We start from the raw sequence: 20,409 nt of genomic DNA on the forward strand, positions 1-20,409 counted from the left end.
GAGGCGAGGCGGGGGAGGGCAAGCGAGGGGGCGGGGGTAGCGAGGGAGCGCGGCGGAGGGCGGCGCGCGGGAGCGGCGGGGAGGGGTAGCGGGGGTCGGGGGTCGGGCGGCGGGCGGGCGGCTGCGCTCGGGCTCGTTTGGTGTTCGTCTTCTCGTTCGCTTCTGCCTTCTCTGCTCTTCTCTTCTCGTTGCTTCTTCTGTTTCTTCGTTCTTTTCCTTCTTTCCGTTCCTTTCCATTCCTCTTCTCTTACGTTCATTTTTTTCTTCTTATTTTTACCTTTTATTTTAAATTTTATTTTGCAGTTTCCATTTATCTCCTATTTTTCCTCATATTTCTTTTCCTTTTACTCTTTATCTACTCCTCGATTCCAAAAAATTTACCAGCTGTCATAGAAGCCTACTGCGCATGTCTACTTACCCGTTGACCCGCATCAAAAAGGAAAAATGGCGGGGACGTAATTCTGACATCGAACTTCTTACCGTTTTAAATGTTATGCAGATAGACTTTAACCCAAGAAAAAAATAGAATGGCGTATGAAAAGATGGAGGACGAAAGGTAAGCGAGGGATTTTGAATTTCAGTTGTTTTATTTTGGGTTTTTGAGCAAGTATTTTCAAGGCGTGTGTGTTTTTGGTTCATTTGTGGTCAAAAACATCATGGAAAATCGTGAATTTGTATCCTCCCTCGACAAAAAAATAACTCCCCAGAACATCATAAGGTGCAGAATATATCTATGATTCAGTATTAATTCATATAATGAGGAAATCCTTGGGGATTTTAGGTTTTATTCTCGATTTTCTTTCGAGGCTTCTCATGGCATCTGCATAATTAAGTTATAAAATTGGTTGATTATTTACGTTTTGACGTCATATGACGTCATCAATAAACAAATAATAATAATAATAATAGTCAACTTGAAATGTAAAATATATGATATCTTAATTGAAATAATCCAATTCATTTGATTAAGAACATAAATCAGTTATTGAATATGGAATATGGATTGCTATTTATACATTTAAGGAATATAACACAAGAGCATGTCTCTTTACTGTGATATAAACATGGGGTGCTGTAGAGCGTGAGAGTCAAGCAAGCTTAGATAAAACAGGTAGCATAGCCAAGTGTTTCTCTTGCTTTTTGAGTGCTCTACAGCTTAAAAGCGTCTGTACTGTCTGTCGAAGTGCATCCTATCTACATGTATAGTGGGTCTTTCCAATTGACCTGAGTTCTTTGCATGCTGATCAGTTTATTGTGGCTTGGCATCATCTACAGCCATCGAGCAGCCTTTATTTCTAGTCAGTGAGATTATAAAATTCTCAAAGTCAAAGTATTCAATTGTAGCATTCATGTTCAACATTCAATGCACCAATTAATACTTGTTCTATAATTAAAAAAATTATAACAATGATGTGCTGCTCAGCAGGAATAAAGTCATTTATGAAATATATTATCACCATCAAAAATAGGTCTTTGTCATCATACCTAGCTATTTGAGGAATGCAAAACAAGTGCTTGTATTTGTACTGTGATATAAAACATGCTAGGAGCTGTAGAACATGAGACTCGAACAAGCTTAGGAATATCATATGCTATAGCAAAGATTTTCTCTTGCTTTTTGAGTGCTCTATAGCCCTCAGTGTTTATATCTCAGTACAGAGACATAAGTAGACATTTTTTATTGCTTTTTATAAAATATTTTTGAACATCTTTTTGTGAATGTGCCTTTGTTCTCTGATATAAACATGTTAGCCAGCCAATCAGTGTGCATGTTATATTTCAAATGTTTTATAATGTTCTTTATACATGTGTGTATATGATCAGGAGTGAACAAGGAACAGTTTACAGCAGAATTTGTCACCATCCTGTGTTATTGAGCATGAAAAGATAATTTTTGAATTTGATTTAAAATTTGCTTAGGTGGCTAGTTGCTTATTGTCGTTGCACTGATAATTCTTTGGTATAAAACCTCTTGAAATGTGAGTGATAATTCTTGTTTAGCATTTATTAGGGATATTGATTTTGAAGGGGAAATAAAGAAATACCTGAAGTGCATAAAAAGGCATTTAATTTTTTTTTTTTTTTTTGCCTTTAAAGAATCCTAGTCAACTACAATGCATTGTGAGCCAGAATCAAAACAATTGGCCGTTTTCTCTGCCTGGCAAAATGGCATTTTCAATGTAGGTGGAGTTTAAAAATCCAGTTCTATCAAGCTATTGTTATTCCTGCTAGATGTTTTAAGATAATCATAGATAATGATAGTAACATAGTGATTTTATGCTTTTCATGAGATTTTTTAAATTTTGGCAACCAATCTAAGGTAGATTTCTAAAGTTACGATGTCTAACAGTTGGATGACCAAAACCTCATAATTTCTCAAAGAGAATCTCTCTGAAAAATTTAACGTACTTGCTGTGGAATAAAAGGAAGGAAACTTGTGTATTTGAAGACCTTGGCATGGCAAATTTGCACTTTTATTCCACCAGTGCATGGAAGAGCTTTGAGAATGATGTAGACAGATGATGTAAACAATGATATAGGGGCGCAATGCATTGTAGTTGACAAGGGTTCTCTAATTTTCTCATTAGGTCACAAACAGGAATCTATTTTCACCTGGTTTTCAGAATCAGAAACAATTTTTTCATTAAAATATTTATGTACACACTTCAGGTTCTGCAGGTTTATTATTCCAATTATAGCTTTAATTTTATTTTTTGAGCAAATTTTATTATTTTTTGTGTTTTACTTGCCTCAGTGTGTCTTATCAAGTGGAGAAAGTGGTGTAGTGCCAGTGTACATCTAGGTCTCAGACTTGGTTCATGGATGCAGCTTTGGGTTTGATCTGTAAATTAGCCCTGCCCTGACTTAGATCAGACCAGAGGTCGTTTCAGGGTTCAATCTGTGAGTTAGCCATGCCCTGACTTAGATCAACCCAGAGGTTGTTTAAGGGTTCAATCTGTGAGTTAGCCATGCCCTGACTTAGATCAGCCCAAAGGTTGTTTTATGGTTCAATCTGTGAGTTAGCCCTGCCCTGACTTAGATCAGCCCAAAGGTTGTTTTAGGGTTCAATCTGTGAGTTAGCCCTGCCCTGACTTAGATCAGCCCAGAGGTTGTTTTAGGGTTCAATCTGTGAGTTAGCCATGCCCTGACTTAGATCAGCCCAGAGGTTGTTTCATGGTTCAATCTATGAGTTAGCCATGCCCTGACTTAGATCAGCCCAGTGGTTGTTTCAGGGTTCAATCTGTGAGTTAGCCATGCCCTGACTTAGATCAGCCCAGAGGTTGTTTCAGGGTTCAATCTGTGGGTTAGCCATGCCCTGACTTAGATCAGCCCAGAGGTTGTTTCAGGGTTCAATCTGTGAGTTAGCCATATGCCCTCACTTAGATCAGCCCAGAGGTTGTTTCAGGGTTCAATCTGTGAGTTAGCCATGCCCTGACTTAGATCAGCCTAGAGGTTGTTTCAGGGTTCAATCTGTGAGTTAGCCATGCCCTGACTTAGATCAGCCCAGAGGTTGTTTCAGGGTTCAATAGCTGTGAGTTAGCTGTGCCCCGACCTAGATCATCCCAGAGGTTATTTCAAGGTTCAATCTGTGAGTTAGCCATACCCTGACTTAGATCAGACCAGAGGTTGTTTTAGGGTTTTACATGCCAGAGTTGGTATCTAAGACAAGAATATCTCGAAAAAATGTACCCTGTTCAAGACACAGCACAGTACATATTAACCCTTCAATGACCTAAGAGAATGTAACAGCATTTATGGTGGGAGTTACATGCTAAAAATTATTTGGTGGCAAAAAAATCAGTTTCGCAAAGAGTTGAAATTGCATGAACTGATTATTATTATTATTTTTATATAGCTGAGTGGAAGAGGATGAAAAAAAGAGGTAGCGAGGAAGGAATTTTTAAAAAATTGAAAAAAAAAAGTATTATTATTTATTAGTGAATATCCATAATTTCTTAACCATGCGAAGCTTTCTTATTTTTCAACTCCTACACAAAACCGCTGAATTATTATATATTATTAGAATTATTATATTTGAAACCATTAAATAATTTTATTTATTATATAATTACCAATGAAATATCTATTTTTCTCTATTTCGAAAAATTGATATCTTCACACGTGAAAATAACACCATTGTGATGGCTATTCAAAAATACACGGAAAGAATTGCCTGAAAAAGCCAAAACATACTTCATTGATAATTATGTAATAAACAGAATATTACATATCCTCTATTTATAGAAAACAATGAAAGTTATTTTACATATTTATCATATGATTATTTATCAAAGTCAAGCATTCGGTTTTATATTTTAGTATAAAATTTGGCCTCTCTATGACAGTTTTAGTTATAAATTTCATGTACATTTTTGATTCGATTAATTTTGAACTTATAACGACCGGAAGTGATAACTATACATATAAACACGTGCTATATCCAAAGTCTCACCGCAAATGACGTCATATAGAAGGCTAGTTGAGAAGCTTTGCTTGTCTTGATGGCGGACATGAGTCGAAATTATTGTCCATGACTTCAAACCAGGGATGGCTCCGCATACCGGCGACGGTGCGAAGGAGAATGGCAATAACGCCACTCCAAAAGAAACGTAAGGAATTTCATGTTTTTTAATGTGTATTTTGATCCCATCGGTTGTAAACAAAGATCGACATACTTCGAAAATTGACACGCTCTTGTCGTGATTCTCGTTCGAAGCTCCTCGTTTTTAGCGATTTTAGAGACTGTACCCCGATTTATTCCTTGCAAATGCCAATCTATTCGTGATATAAGTCGTGTAGAGTAGATCATGACTGAGAATACTTATTTAAACGATTTATTATCTATAGAGTCGAATTCTCGGGAAAATACAAATGTCGATTCCTCTGCAAGTTTGCATAAACATAATATCTACGTATAGACAACAACATAACACTGAGGCAAAACACCTCATATCTCTATCAAAATAGTTTCTGGACGAATTCCTGATTTAGAATATCAAATCCTTAGCTCCCTGGTGGAAATTCTAAATGCTAGAAAAGTGGAAATTCGATTTTAAATTGCTAATTTAAAGCATAGGCGTAACTCAAACATTAGGCCAGTTCTCAAGTCGAACTCGGCAGTTTCAATTACAAATTTAGATTTCATGAGGAAAATCATTAGATTCCAACCAAAATTACTATTTTTACATTAATCAAAAAGTCATATTTTCGCTTCTTCCAGCTTTTTAGATCTATTTTGAATAGTGAACTTTGCTTTAGACTAGAGAATTACTGGTTCAATTGGTTCAAATCTTTGTGTATTTTGAGCAAAACTCTAAAATTGTACCCAGGCTTGATGAATATAATATAAGTTCCGTTAACGTAAATGCTGGTTTTGAATATTTTAGAATATTTTATTATACGAATAAGTCATTCTGATCTTATCTTAGTGTACTATGAAGTCCTAAACCACGTAATGAGAACAAACAGCGCGAAAAAAATCAAAATAATGAAATAGTGAATTTTCCCCCAGATAACTTTATGGCTCTCTCGTATACATTAACTCATTGTGAAATATCTAATGGTTAAATTTCATTAAATTTTTTGCATGTGTGAGAGAATTTTTTAAGAGAATTTTAGATGAAAAGTAAGCTAAAGTTATCTCACATTTATGATAATATAATATAGATAAACCAAACTTAGTTTATTGAAGTTTTTGCAGACGTAAATGCATTTTAAAGCAAAGATTTTAAGATTTTGTGGAATAACTGTTGCAAAATTAAACAATTGGGCTGTAGGTGGTCCAATTCTGGTTTACCACCTTAATACATTTTCTCAGCTTCTGAGCCCATGTAAGACACAATCCTTGGGGAATTTTTTAAATTATAAATGTGGAAGAAGTTTGTGATAATTTTATATCTATTTTTTATCCTTTAATGAAAACGATTTATAACTTTAAAATGGATGCTCTGTTGTAAATAATTTCAAAAAATATTTCAAATATAACGCACTTGATGATTGGCTGTCTACTGTGTTTATATCAACGAACAGAGACCCTTGTGCAAAGTAGTTGTATAAAAACAATATACAACCATTGTTTATGACTCTGTAATGTTATATAAACACTCTGGAAGCTGTAGAGCACTCAAAAAGCAAAAAAAGCACTCAGCTATGCCTTAGGTTCCTAAGCTTGCTTCTCTCTTGTTCTCTACTCCCAGTGTGTCTATATCACAGTACAGATACAAGCACTTGTTTTGTATTCCTTAAATAGTTAGGTATGATAACAAAGGTCCATTTTTGATGATGATTTATAAATAACTTTATTTCTATTGAGCAGCACATCTTTGTTATATTTTACTAACACAAAACAAATATTGGTGCATTGAATGATGATCATAATTGTTACTTGTGACTGAGATTTTATGTTTTAACTGGCTAAAAGAAATTCTGCTCAATGGCTATACATGATAACCAGCAACTTTAGACAGATCAACACGTCAAGAGGACTGACCAAATAGAGCTACCACTAAAGGTGCCAATATTGGCTGTATTGTCTATTGACTGGTCATTAAAGTGCCTAAGACCCCTAACTCAATGTTTTCAGCATTGATTCTACCCTAAGTTAAAAGTTAAATAGTAAAATATTTTCATATGATTTGAGTGATGCATCTTGGAGATATCAAGGTTTATACTTCCAGTATGCTAATGAGTGTGAAGTCATAGTAGGCATTTGGGTTTATTTGTCATCATTTTAAAATCAAAACACTGATTACTATGAGGAAACAAATTTGCAATAACCTTTCTATAAACCCTGAGTAAGATAATTATGTTTTATACAGGATATTTTACTGCCCCAGTAAATTGTTGCATATTTAATAATGCCTCCTATGACTTCACACTCATTAGCATACTGGAAGTATAAACCTTGATATCTCCAAGATGCATCACTCAAATCATATGAAAATATTTGACTATTTAACTTTTAACTTCATGTAGAATCAATGCTGAAAACATTGAGTTAGGGGTCATAGGCACTTTAATTTGAGCACTAGCTGACTCTATTGCCACATGTTGAAAGATGTAGAATAGATCATTATTTTAATAGGGTGTCTCATTAGGTAATTACAATCATGTAAAAAATAACAAATATCGATAGGGGCCTTTCTTGAAATTATGTAGTTTTCATATAGTGACAGACATTGATAAATTATGCATAGATTATATGCAGTATTCGTTTATTCTCTGTATATGTACATATTTAAGTATAGTACACAAGAGCGACAATGAAACAAACTCAATTCACGTGTTGATTTTTATGGAGGGAGGAAAACCAGAGAACCTGGAGAAAAACCCTCGTAGCAAGGGAGAGTACAACACATCAAACAAACTCAATTCACATGTTGATTTTATGGAGGGAGGAAAACCAGAGAACCTGGAGAAAAACCCTTGTGGCAAGGGAGAGTACAACACATCAAACAAATTCAACTCACATGTTGATTTTTATGGAAGGAGACAAACCAGAGAACCTGTAGAAAAACCCTCGTGGCAAAGGAGAGAACAATACATCAAACAAACTCAACTCACATGTTGATTTTTATGGAGGGAGGAAAAGCAGAGAACCTGGAGAAAAACCCTTGTGGCAAGGGAGAGAACGACACATCAAACAAAACCAAGTGTATTAAAACTGGTTTTCTTATTAATTTTACAGAAAGGATGGAACATCTCTGTATGACATCCTTTTGGTGGACAAAGATGCCACACCAGATGAAATCAGAAAAGCATATAGAAAGGTATGTTAGCTTTTGCTTCACAGATACCTTGCCGATTTTTATCAGCCCAGAGGTTGTTTCAGGGTTTGTTATGTGAGTTATTAGCCATGCCCTGACTTAGATCAGCCCAGAGGTTGTTTCAGGGTTCAATCTGTGAGTTAGCCATGCCCTGACTTAGATCAGCCCAGAGGTTGTTTCAGGGTTCAATCTGTGAGTTAGCCATGCCCTGACTTAGATCAGCCCAGAGGTTGTTTCATGGTTTTATCAGTGAGTTAGCAGTGCCTTGACTTAGATCAGCCCAGAGGTTGTTTCAGGGTTCAATCTGTGAGTTAGCTGTGCACTGGCTTAGATCAGCCCAGAGGATGTTTCAGGGTTTGATGAAATAAAGAAATAAGAATAATAAAGAATAAGAACAATCCATATTGGATTTCTTTACTCGTAGATGGCTTTAAAACACCACCCTGATAAAAATAGAGATAATCCTGAAGCTACCGAAAAGGTAAGTTGACAGTTGTTGAATGAATGGATATATGGACGATGGACTGATGGGTATCCACATATGGATGGATTGATGAATGGATGGATGGATGGATGGATATATGGATGATGGACTGATGGGTATCCACAGATGGATGGATTGATGGATGAATGGATGGATATATGGATGGATGGGATGGACGGATGGGATGGATGGGATGGACAGATGGAAGGATGGATGGATGGATGGATGAATGCATCCATGGACAGATGGACAGATGGACAGATGCGTGGACACATGGATGGATGGATGGATGGATGGATCGATGAATGGATCGATGGATGGATGGATGGGATGGGATGTGTGGACACATGGATGGATGGGTGGATGGATGAATGAGTCGATGAATCATGGTCGAATGATTGGTGGATGGACAAGCTAAAAGTTAAATGGATGAATGAATAGACGAATGGGTGAATGAATGGATGAACGGATGGATGAATGTAGTTACAATCAAAAGATGGATGGATGCATAAAAGGAAATTTGAATAAACAAAGGAGAATTAACAACAATTTTCTCGTTGAAGCAGTTTCGTACCATATTTTTCTTTTCTTTTTCAGTTCAAGGAAATCAACCATGCACATACTATATTATCGGATCCTGGCAAACGAGAGATATATGACAACTATGGGAATATGGGACTTTACATAGCAGAACAATTTGGTGAAGAGGTAAGGGTTTAAACTTTCAATGCATGATAATTCGAAAAATACAAAAAAAATCCCAATTTTGTTTGCAAGTGGAGAAACGTGTTGCGAGAAGTAAACTGTGGGTCAACTTTTTGCAACATATTTAACTGTTTATTGCTCATTTGTTATCACAATCCAACCTGTCACTCTTTTTAGCAGCGGCTGCCTTCATTACTTTTTTATTTATTTATTATTATTATTTATTTATTTATTATTATTTATTATTATTATTATTGTTGTAATTTATATTATTATTATTATTTATTATTATTATTATTTATTATTATTATTTATTATTATTATTTATTATTATTATTTATTATTATTATTTATTATTATTATTATTATTTATTATTATTATTTATTATTATTATTTTTATTTATTATTATTATTATTATTATTCTTTCGTATATATATTATTATTTCTCTGTATTCGGTTTTTCCTTGTTTTAACTCGTGGATAAATTATTGTGAGAGGTCTGAATATGCTAATGAGTCACTCACTCACTCACTCACTAAGATGTCCGGTAATCGATAATTAAACGTTTATCAATCGTCTTATGTATTCTGCTTAAGAACAATATTAAATTTGCTAGAACCGACAACCATCTTAGAAGATTCCATTCAAATACATCCTTAATTTTAAGCTAATTAAAGTGCTTGAATCTCATTTTCCCCCTTTTTTATTTTTTCTATTTTTTTTCATTTCACCGTCCAACAAAGTTCATATACATAATACAACCTTTAATATTAATCCAAAATTATTTCATTTTTGTTCACGTTATTGTTTATTCTTATATAATGAATCGTTCTTATATTTATTGCCAACACAGATGAGATTCTAAAAAATCAAAACTTCATTATTTTGAATAAGGGTGCTCCAATTTGTACCTGCTGTTATGACGTTCAATTTGCAACATCACGGGAAAATATCAAAATAATTTTAGTGAAATTACAGGAAAAAGAAACTTATTCGATCTTTAATTTCAAAAATATTTTTAAAACCGCGGACTCCAAGAATCCGAATCTAGTAATTTGAAATCGAGATTTAAAGCATAGATCAAATATAAACTCAAGAGTCTTAACGTTGAATTATTTTTTTCTCTTATGAAATATTTATTACTCTATTAACCGCAGTTCATAAATAGTTTAAGTGCGATAAAAAATCGTTTTAAACACGATTTTCCGCCCTCATTTTGATTGGTGAATGGTGAGTTTAATACAGAGCTGTCCAATATGAGATCGTGTTTTGATTTAGAGACATATCTGTAACTCCGAAATCTAAAGGGTTTTGACGACAATTAGATGAACTGTGAGACGTTTTTCGAACCATGGACTCATCTAAATTAGATTATACCAAATCTGTAGCTAAAAAAGCTCAAAAACCCAAAGTTTCCAACACTCAAAGATTGATACGAGAGTCAAGAAGAAAAGTATGGGCAGAAATCGAAAATCAAAAGAGGATTCTACTAAATATAAAGAATATAAACGACGACTCCGACGAAGACGACGATTTCGATCCGTGTACTAGAAATTCAGAAAACCCTGTGATTTTTTTTAAATTGGAACGTAACGAAAGTACTGTTGATCTTAGCAATCGAATCGTTGGTCCCGTGCAAATAACTGAAATATCCGATCGTTATTTCCCCTCTATGAAAGTTACTCGCCTGTTGCTTAGAAACTGTTGGCTTGGTAACGAAGGAGTCCGGGCCGTAGCGAGGGGACTTGTGAATAACTTAACTGTTACAGAGCTGGATCTTTCGGCAAATAAGCTGGATGTGAATTCTGTTATTTCGATTGGAGAAATGTTGAGAGACAACGAAAATCTAGAAAAGCTGAGTCTAGCTTCAAATAGCTTGACAGACGCTGATGTTGAACCTTTGATGCTCGTTCTTCAAGGCAAATGCAAACTGAAAGAACTTTGTTTGAGCAATAATATCCTTGGAGATGATTTTGCTAAAGCAATTGGATCTGTTCTAGCTGTAAACAGTAATTTAGTAACCCTTGACCTCGCCTCGAACCAGCTAGCTTCGCAAGGCATTGCCGCCATGGAAACAGAGCTACGGAGAGCCAAATTCCTTAAATTTCTAGACATCTCATGGAATTATTTGTACGACGAAGGAGCTAAAGTTATAGCTGAAGTCTTAAAAGGAAATAAGTCTTTGGAGGAACTTCGTATCTGTGGGAATTTCATTCGAGTTGAGGGTGCGTCGTACATTGGAAATGCCATGAGAAAAAACTGCAACCTCAGAACCCTTCGATTAGGTCACAATTTATTGAAGAACGAAGGAGCTAACGTTCTCATTCGAGAACTTTTGCAAAGCGCAGAGACCTTGTTGGAGATTTTAAACCTTAATGGTACAGTCGTAGACGAGAGACTTGCAAGTATTTGTAGACGAGAACTTAAAGAGAAGTTCCCACAACTGAAAGTAATCCACTTGAGCGAAAGTCATTCTTGAAATTATTGGGAAATAAGCCAACATTTATTGGTATGCGTTCATACTTTCATCTCTGTGTCTTGGTGTAGTGGCTTAAACTTCCAGGGAGGTGGGGGGTGGGGAAGGGGGAGTATTGTCACACGAAAGTCATAAGAAAGAGTATTCAGCAAGTGTGATACAGAAATATTGATGATAGATTGCTAATCTTTTTTTCTTTCTTTTTTACAGAATGTTAAATTGTACTTTAGATTGAATAGTGGCTGGTGCAAGGTGAGTTTTTTACTTCCTTCCTCCCTCCCTCCCTCCCTCCCTCCCTCCCTCCCTCCCTCCCTCCCTCCCTCCCTCCCTCCCTCCCTCCTTCCATCCCTCCCTTCCACCCTCCCTCCATTCCTTCCTCCCTTCCTTCCTTCCTTCCTCCCTTCCTCCCTTGCTCCCTTGCTCCCTTCCTTCCTTCCTTCCTTCCTTCCTTCCTTCCTTCCTTCCTTCCTTCCTTTCTTCTTCCTTCCTTCCTTCCTTCCATCCATCCATCCTTCTTTCCTTCTTTCTTCTTTCCTTCCCTTCCTTCCTTCCTTCCTTCCTTCCTTCCTTCCTTTCTTCCTTCCTTCCTTCCTTCCTTTCCATCCATCCATCCTCCCTCCCTTCCTTCCTTCCTTCCTTCCATCCATCCATCCTCCCTCCCTTCCTTCCTTCCTTCCTTGATAACATCATTTTTCTTTTTCCTTTCCTTTTCCCATTATTTCTTTCATCCTCAATTCTTCCAACTTATCTTTTGCTGCCACTTAACGATTCCCCTAGAGTGGCTGCTTCATAGAACCTCGATTGTATCACAAATGTACGTGTTTATTGACAAATTGTCTTGATTCCTTTCAGGCCTTATTCTTCTGCTGTGGTGTCATAACCGGATGTTACTTCTGCTGCTGTTGTTGTTTTTTCTGTTTCAATTTCTGTTGTGGGAAATGTAAACCAAATCCGGACGAGGACTGGCCAGAGGATATGGCAGCCTACGAAGATGCAATGAAAGATGATGAAGACTCCTCAACACCAATCACCACGCAGCCTGGTTTGAACGAAGAGCCTGAGGCTACTACAGAGGAATCCAAGTCCCCCATTGATAGTAATAACAGCAATAGCACATCAAGTACCGCTATTCCATTGCCTTCGTCATGAAACAGCTCTAGATTTGATTTAACGCTTCATTGATGAAGCAAATGCGGTGAAATTCAATTCACCTCAATTAATAGGACTTTTCGTAATACAACAAGATGTTATTCGTGGGAATGTGAACAAATTGAAATCGTTGGTGATGGAACACTGCACATACATATGGAACCCTGTGTCAGTTTGGTGTGTGTGGAGGCTGAGTACGAGAATCTGCTACCAGATAATATGCGTGATATATCACGTGATATTTATGGCATGTTTAAGGAAATTGGTTGACGTTTCACATCTTGAATTCATTTGCGCGGGCTGGTCACGTGTTTACCCTACCATGTTCGAGTACAAGCTACATACTTTTTTTCTATACAATTGAACCCAACACTAACCCCCTTAGATGCGCCCTACAGACCACTAAGCTTTTACAAGCGTCGTAAAATTCACGTTTCTTGCTTTCCAAGATGGCGGTAGGTTGTCACGTGACCTACCCGGATTCCTTATTCTATTATATGTTGCTATGACAGCATAGCCTTCCCGTTATGATTAAATTAGGTTAGATATTTTCAATAGACAGACATAGACAGACAGACAGAAAAACCATGCACAAACAAAATCAAAGGCCATTCGTATGTAACTACTGCTTCTTGATACGACTACGACCAGAATCCTTTTTGGCTCATACCTGGCCTTAAACTTGGAAAGAGAATAGCAAAAATAAATGTTTTTACTCATCCAGTTATGGCAGCCATGACGTCACATGCAGGCGAAAAATAATCGAGTAGCATAAATGGCCGAAATGATTCAGGTAGAGTTTGTATCTAGCTACGAATTCCCTTGAGAACTTGGTGATAACAGATTTGCAGCTTCGCTCGTTGGTTTCGCCATTTCAAACACAATGCAGGGAAACTTGTTCATTTAGGATTTTTCAATTTTAATGTATTTTCTCTATCTTTAGACGATAGCTTATTACTATTCAAACTTGTATTAGCCAATCCGAATTTGAGAAAAAACTGGCTCGAGTTGGCATTGGATCGTGGGACTGTTTTCGGGCCATACGTTTACCAAGATGACGTAATACGCCCCCAAAAATTCCCACGATGCACTGCAATTCCAACTGGATCCAGCTTTTTACTCAACCTCAGAATGGCTAATAGATGAAAGTGGGACAGCATCGAGACAAGATGGCGGTCTAACCTCAACAGTCATCCCCAGTCGCCTCTCGTTACTGATAGCCGAGACAAATTGGTAAACAGTATTTATTTTTTCAAAACTTTTTTTGTGGCAGCCATCTTGGATGTCGTAACTAGAGACTCGGGTTTTAATACTACGTGTCTACAGTTTTGTCATCCAAGATGGCGACTGTCACGTGATCTTACAAAAACGTATATATTGATGGTTGCATGCATTCTCAAGAGAGTTAAAAGACAAAAACATGGCGGCCATTGTGGTGCCGTTAACAATTGATGCTGATTAAAAATCTTTTGTTAAATGGCACCAACGCTCCCCCGAGAGGCCACGATGACGTAACGTGCAATCGAAGAAATGATTATCATATTTCTTGGGCTTTAATATGAGATGCGAATGGGAATGACTAGGCTTGGACGAACGGTAGCGCACAACATAGAATTCTGGCCAGCGGTATTCATGCGAGTCGCATTCCATTACTAAGGACATCACACCATTTCCAACGACGATGCAATTCGTTATTCGATTTCACTTCTGCAACTAACGTTAAAGAGTTGAACACGGTACAATTTGTTTACTTGCGCGAGAGAGTTTTAGATTGTATACCATATATCTGTGAATAAGTTAAGTAGCAAAATTGTATAAAATAGTGCAAAGTTTTGTAGGTCTACGGTCTACTGAGGTCTACTGAACTTACTAATTTGTCGTGCAATAGACCCTTTTCGAGTTCCAAATTACTGCTGTGTTCCTTGATTGCAGACTCATTCACTCAGGCTTAGCCTCCGCGATTTTGTGTAGTCCGTCGAATTTCAAGTGTTTGTATTATTGGAGTTGTGCATTCTTTATTTTACCGTTGGTATTTGTGAATATTTAAACATGCGTGGCTAAAGCCTGGACAAATGAGTCTGTAATCAAGGAACACAGCGGTAATTTGGAACTCGAAAAGGATCTATTCCTTGTTTTCACGGATTTATGGCATGCACTCTATCGTTTGCCCAGCCTTTATTCATTCTTATAATTTATAATCTTAATTTTTTTAAGAATTTCAAGATAAGAGCATAAGTAATAGCTAGGGATATCAAAAATAGGAGCATGACTGATTTAATATTCACTCTTATATTAATAATTCAATATAGAAACCATCCACGTGTTCTTAAAATTGTTGAATTCGATTTCTATGTAAGTACCTTGGGAAATAAATTATAGAAGAATGTATGTAGTAACAGAACATTATGCTGACAGCATAATGACATTTATGTCGAAACATTATACTGTTGTTAAATCCGGTAATCCAACTAGATGAATCCGCATATCTCAAGTCGACCAATAGGATGCATGAATAGTGTACTTAAGGCGCGTCTAAGTACCACGAGGCCTCTTTCCTTCTCGCGGTCGAGCAAGTTCTCTTAAAATTATCAGGCAAGTTAATTTTACTTTTACACCCTAACTGTGTAAGTCATGGCTGAACAGCGTATTCATATTATGGGACATTCCTTTATTCGTCGTCTCCACGACTTCATCGGGCGTTATGCCGATCTTAGCCTCGATTTTCACTGCGAGGATAATGTAGTTGTAAGGTGGCACAGTGTCGGGGGCAAAACTCTTAAAAAACTTGTGCATTATGACCTACATGTTGTAGAGTCTTTTCGTCCCTACATTGTTATCCTACAAATTGGAACAAACGACCTAACCCGTGCCAATCTTCTGTTCTTGTGGGTTCTGGTATTGAGGACCTAGTCCATTTATTGCATGGAGCAGTTTTTTAAATTTCGTATGACTGAAAAGCTTGCTGCACGAACGCAATCGTGACGCGGCAAGTCTGCGCAAGTTCAATCACATTACGCGAGAATTCGTAAACTGATCTAATCAAATGCCCAGAAAAAGGTAAGAACAAGGGAAAGGGCTGAAAATGTCTAATCGGAAAAGGTGCGCGTTCAACGAACAACCCAACGTTAACGGATACGGCTCTTTTTGGGTCTGATTAATTCACTGAGAGCAAATGAATGAACATCTTGATTCCCATGGGTGAAATATACTGGTGAGCAAACACTTTCTACAACCTGTTTCGAGAGATCGTAATAAAACCGCATTTCGTAACACACTGGTTGCACATCGCTTCATTCAGTTCTTTACAAGTAGCTAAAAAGAATCACCAATTTAAAATAAAATAAATTTTGCTCACCAGTACAGACACGTGACCGTTAACTGCAAAGGACCTATTAGTCCCTGTATTGTCCTTTAATTGTCCTTCTATTAGCCATTCCGAGGTTGAGGGGAAAACTGTGTCGAGTTGAAACTGAGATAGAAGCCATCTTCTAAATAGCCACCTTAAGATTTGCAAAATCTACGACGACCATCAACCGGAAGTGTAAATAACTACAATTTGGGCTTTCTTGCCTTCAAAGTCTGTCTTCCCTGTGAATGAGTTGATTTTACTAACAATGTTTTGAATGAAATCTCCAATGAACAGAACCCCAAAGAGAAATTATTTACACTTCCGGTTGACGTCGCCGTCGTAGATTTTGCAAAACATAAGGTCGCTAATATATCCCCAACACAATGCATTGAATGCTAACTCGGTCTAGGTTTTCCTTACTTGATTTGGCTAATTAATTCAGATTCAGAGTCTACTGATAATATTTTTTTATTGATTCATCAAAATAACCAGGACCATACTTCCAGACATCGAATGCTGAACCGTCGTATCGACTTACGGCTACGCCGGAGATTTCGACCCCGACACCGCTATCCCGGGAGGAATTACAAACTGATCAGGAAGCTCGGCAAAAGCCTAAGGGAGGGGTTAGTCTATGGCGTTCCATCCCCGCCAAAATTGATGGTTTGTTTTTTTTTTTTTTTTTTTTTTTTTTTTTTTTTTTTTTTTTTTTTTACATCTAATTTTTTATTTATTTATTTTTTACAATATTTTTTACAACATTTATAATTCTTACTTGACAACAATACAAAAAAAAATTTTTTTCTTTACAGAGGGTCGTCTAATTTACAATGCTACTAATTTTTTAATTTATTTATTTGAACTATATTTTAGATATCACTATTTCATCCGTTCGAGTATATACGGTTTAGAGTATCCTAAACCGTACAATTATTAATAAAGGTTAACTACCGGCCTAAATCGTGGCTGGCATTGGATTAGCGATAAAATGCTTAAGGAACGAAAAACAATAGTTTATATCTCATGAATCTAGGGCAGAAAAAGTGTTAACTGGCCACCCAGGTCGCCCTTCTTTCAAGGTTTCTGAAGATCAACGTCTCTCACCTTGTAGAAAGTGGGTTTTCTGTGCCGCAAATAAAGTCTTTTGCTAGGAGTGTCCATAACCATCGAAAGGAGAATGTCTCATTTTGGCATTAGGATATCAGGATAAAAAAAATCTAAGAATTGTATATTCCACGTAGAAAGATTAGTTTTTAAATTTTATTGCGTTTATACACCTATTCCAATAAACGTTGTCTGGGCCTAAAGCAAGAAGCTGACGGCCGCAGTGAATGCTAGATAGTCCCAGTGTAATCATAGTACTTATTTATACGAAACAAATTAAAGACATGAACATTTCCACATGCGGTTTAGATACGGTTTAGGATACTCTAAACGAAGCAATAAGCTACTACAGTCATCCTCCTGTTGGCGGTTTGTATCAAGCTGCCGAATTGTCTCTTCAACAACAGAGGGCAAACTCTGCCGCCATTTTCTTTTCTTTTCATACCTACGACTGCGTTGTTTTAGGTCAGCGGCTACCAAGGTCAACCGAGTTCACCGGAGCGTGAAGTTGAGTTGAAAATAAAAGTCGTCGAGTTTGTAATGTGAAACTCAAAGGACAAATACGTGGCGTGGAGTTTAGAATGAATCAGCGACAATCAAGAATATAAAACATGAACGACAAATATAAAACACGCATGTTGAACCCTTGATGAAGCATATGAAATACAAGATGATAACATAAAAAAATTTACTCGAATGCAAAATTCATGTGATGAACTTCAAATACAAACCATCAATTTTGGCGGGGATGGAACGCCATATTAGTCGGCCCCTACACCGTAGATGATTAACCCCTTGCTATGACCAGCAACCCTGATTTGCGATTGTATCACCGAGGACTAAGCTCGCATGTCCTCTACTTTCCATGTGGGATGCGTTTTGAAAAGCCATAACTGACAATTTAACATCAGAACTGTGAGGCCTTGAAACGTTAGACTTTTTCAGTTCATATTGTCTTTACTGATACACTATTTTGGTTTAACGAAATTACAGCGTCCAAAATTTTTGTGTAGTCGGTGAAAACGAGGATTTCCTTTCGTACTCGAACACTCTTGAATTCGTCCAAAACGTGTTGAACGCACGCATGCGCAAACGCCGTATAAAAAAGAGATCATACGCCTCGCCAACCCACTAATTCGTATAGGTAATTAGTAAGTCTTATTGTTAATGGGTTTGTAATCCGTTGCTTGTCAGATCTTTTGTACTCTTGGTACTTGTGCTTTGAAAAGGCATTAGGACATTCAGTGAATTAAATTCGCTTGCATGCGTTCATTCTTAGGTAGTTTTGTTTTGCTTATTCATTGATTTAAACCTTTAATTTCAAGCTTCAAAAGTGTAGATTTTAGTCCGTGAATGCGTATACTTAGCTAAGATAGAATCCCTTATCAAAGAACATATTAAAATATACATATTAAAATACAGATGAAACATAGAGAGAATTAATCTTGAGGCAATATGATGGTAAATTTAATATAAAATACAGATTTACATTCTAAAACATGTTATAGATTCTATTTCATATCTATGTTCAATTTGTCGAAAATTCCATGCATAAACAACGGAGCGCGTTAAACAAACACTGAACAACTGTTAATGGTTTTTTAATTTGAGGGCTTTGATTCCAATTCACTTTGTTAATTAACCTTAGAAACACAAAGCCATGATGACAGCTTAATCGCTATGAAATGGTGTTGAAAGTAGCGAAGGACTTCATTTTACTAAACAAGTCAACTCGAAGGTAAGATTCTTATTCTGCATTCACTTTTCTGTTAAAACTTGATATTCCACTGTCAATTTACAGTATTCCAAACGTTTTCACTTATTCTGTTGTATTCTTTGTATTGTAATTTCTCTTATAAAAGTTACGACGAGTTTTTAAAGCTTTTAAAGTTCCGGAAACTTTAGTTAATCTTTCAAACTTTATGGCTCGATTTTGTATACTGACTTTATATATTTTTATGCGAGAAACTCTGATTTTACTTTCTTTCCTATCTATATTCTTGACACTAAAATGTGCCATGGATTTGAATTCGTTACTTAATTTACTTGATCATTATTTATTATTTCAGAAATATCAGTATTCGACCTAGCTTCAACTTCTTCCTCAAGTGTTGTTCTTAACTTCGTGTTGCTTGTTCTTGTTCTTGTCATAATACATTCCACTTGTAACACGTTCCTCCAACTTGAAACTGCAGTATTCATCCCGATTTCAATCGTGCTGTTTATTTTATATCAGCTAGTGTTTGGACCACAATAGCCATGGAATTCAAGTTTCCTTGACATGTCAAATATCACCCGGCAGTAATAATGAATCGACAGTTAAGAATTATTGTCTTGGTATTCATCGGTTTGGCAATGCTGCAAAATGGTGAGTAAGATTTTTTGTATTAATGATGATGATGGTGATAAAAGATAGGTGATCATGATGATATTAATCATGGTGATGATGATCATGATGTTGGTGATGATGATGGTGGTGATGATGGTGATAATGTTATGATGATGATAATGATGAAGACGATGATGATAATGATGATGATGATGGTGGTGGTGATGATGGTGATGACGGCATTGATGACGATGATGACAGTGGTGATGATGGTGATGATAATAATAATGATGATGACCTTGTTTAACACAATGTCATCAAATTAAAACGTTTCTAACCACAGTTTCAGGTATTCGTTGCTACTCCTGCTCAAGCGAAAAGTCTTGGGAAGATTGTTCTTCCAAAACAAAGGAAATTTACTGCTCTGGATCGAGTGCAAAGTGCCTAAAAATGCGTCACAACAAGAGAACTGCCGATAATGTAATCTACATGAAGACTTGCTCTGAGTCAGAACACTGTACCAGGGCCACGCGGCCTGAATGTAAGAGCCTGGGGTCTGCGCACGAGTGTGACGTCACTTGTTGTAGTGGTGATTTGTGTAATAGAGGATTCCACTCTAAACAGGCTACTGTAGTATTACTTTATTTTTGTCTTCTTTTGTTGAAATTCTTGTAAAAGTCAGACCAAATAATAATAGTAAAAACTTATCAACAAACTGTAGCGAATCTCGCGCTCTGATTGGCTAACGTACTCACTAAGTAATAGATAGTAAGTAGCGAAAATGCCGGAGTTTCGAGCCAAAAACAATAGCTTTGTCCTATGGAGTTTCCAAACCATTCCACTCCATTAACTATGATGGAAACTATGGCTGTGAATTTGTCCGCGACGAATAAATAATGTTTGTGTTAAAGGACACCTCTCTTTCCTTACCATACACTGCAATAACGTTACTCGGCCTAAAACGAACTCGTAGGAACTGAAACCTCTGGCAAATAAATCCCACTAGCATTCTTCGTAGCCTGGGCATTTTATACAACTGTACTGT

At 36.7% G+C, this 20,409-nt stretch overlaps 3 protein-coding genes across 4 annotated transcripts in view; 2 read left to right on the plus strand and 1 right to left on the minus strand.

Moving 5' to 3' along the window:
* The first annotated feature begins 403 nt into the window (after positions 1-403).
* LOC116299053 (dnaJ homolog subfamily C member 5) lies at positions 404-13,305 on the plus strand. 2 transcript variants are annotated; one of them, XM_089040312.1, is made up of 6 exons: positions 404-556; positions 7,688-7,769; positions 8,191-8,247; positions 8,848-8,958; positions 11,644-11,685; positions 12,286-13,305. In XM_089040312.1, the coding sequence occupies exons 1-6, from the start codon at positions 528-530 to the stop codon at positions 12,580-12,582; spliced, it is 618 nt and encodes a 205-aa protein (XP_088896438.1). In that variant the 5' UTR covers positions 404-527; the 3' UTR covers positions 12,583-13,305. The 2 variants fall into 2 exon arrangements, with proteins under 2 accessions (XP_088896438.1, XP_088896437.1); XM_089040311.1 differs by lacking the exon at positions 404-556 and adding an exon at positions 4,457-4,610.
* LOC116299052 (uncharacterized) lies at positions 10,160-11,502 on the plus strand. Its single transcript, XM_031707680.2, has one exon. It carries the CDS (start codon positions 10,309-10,311, stop codon positions 11,434-11,436), a length of 1,128 nt encoding a protein of 375 aa, XP_031563540.1. The 5' UTR covers positions 10,160-10,308; the 3' UTR covers positions 11,437-11,502.
* Positions 13,306-18,533: 5,228 nt separating the features above from the next.
* The window catches only part of LOC116299043 (cysteinyl leukotriene receptor 2-like), a 3,191-nt gene continuing 1,315 nt past the window's right edge, over positions 18,534-20,409 (minus strand). The window contains exon 1 of the mRNA XM_031707668.2: positions 18,534-20,409. This exon is cut by the window's right edge and continues 1,315 nt beyond it. Within this exon, the coding sequence (XP_031563528.2) occupies positions 20,227-20,409 (183 nt within the window). The 3' untranslated portion in view covers positions 18,534-20,226.

Source organism: Actinia tenebrosa, unplaced genomic scaffold (genome assembly GCF_029948245.1).
Source record: "Actinia tenebrosa isolate PJP-AT-01 unplaced genomic scaffold, QUT_ActTen_1.0 PGA_scaffold7__59_contigs__length_16204524, whole genome shotgun sequence".
Classification (NCBI taxonomy): Eukaryota; Metazoa; Cnidaria; class Anthozoa; order Actiniaria; family Actiniidae; genus Actinia; species Actinia tenebrosa.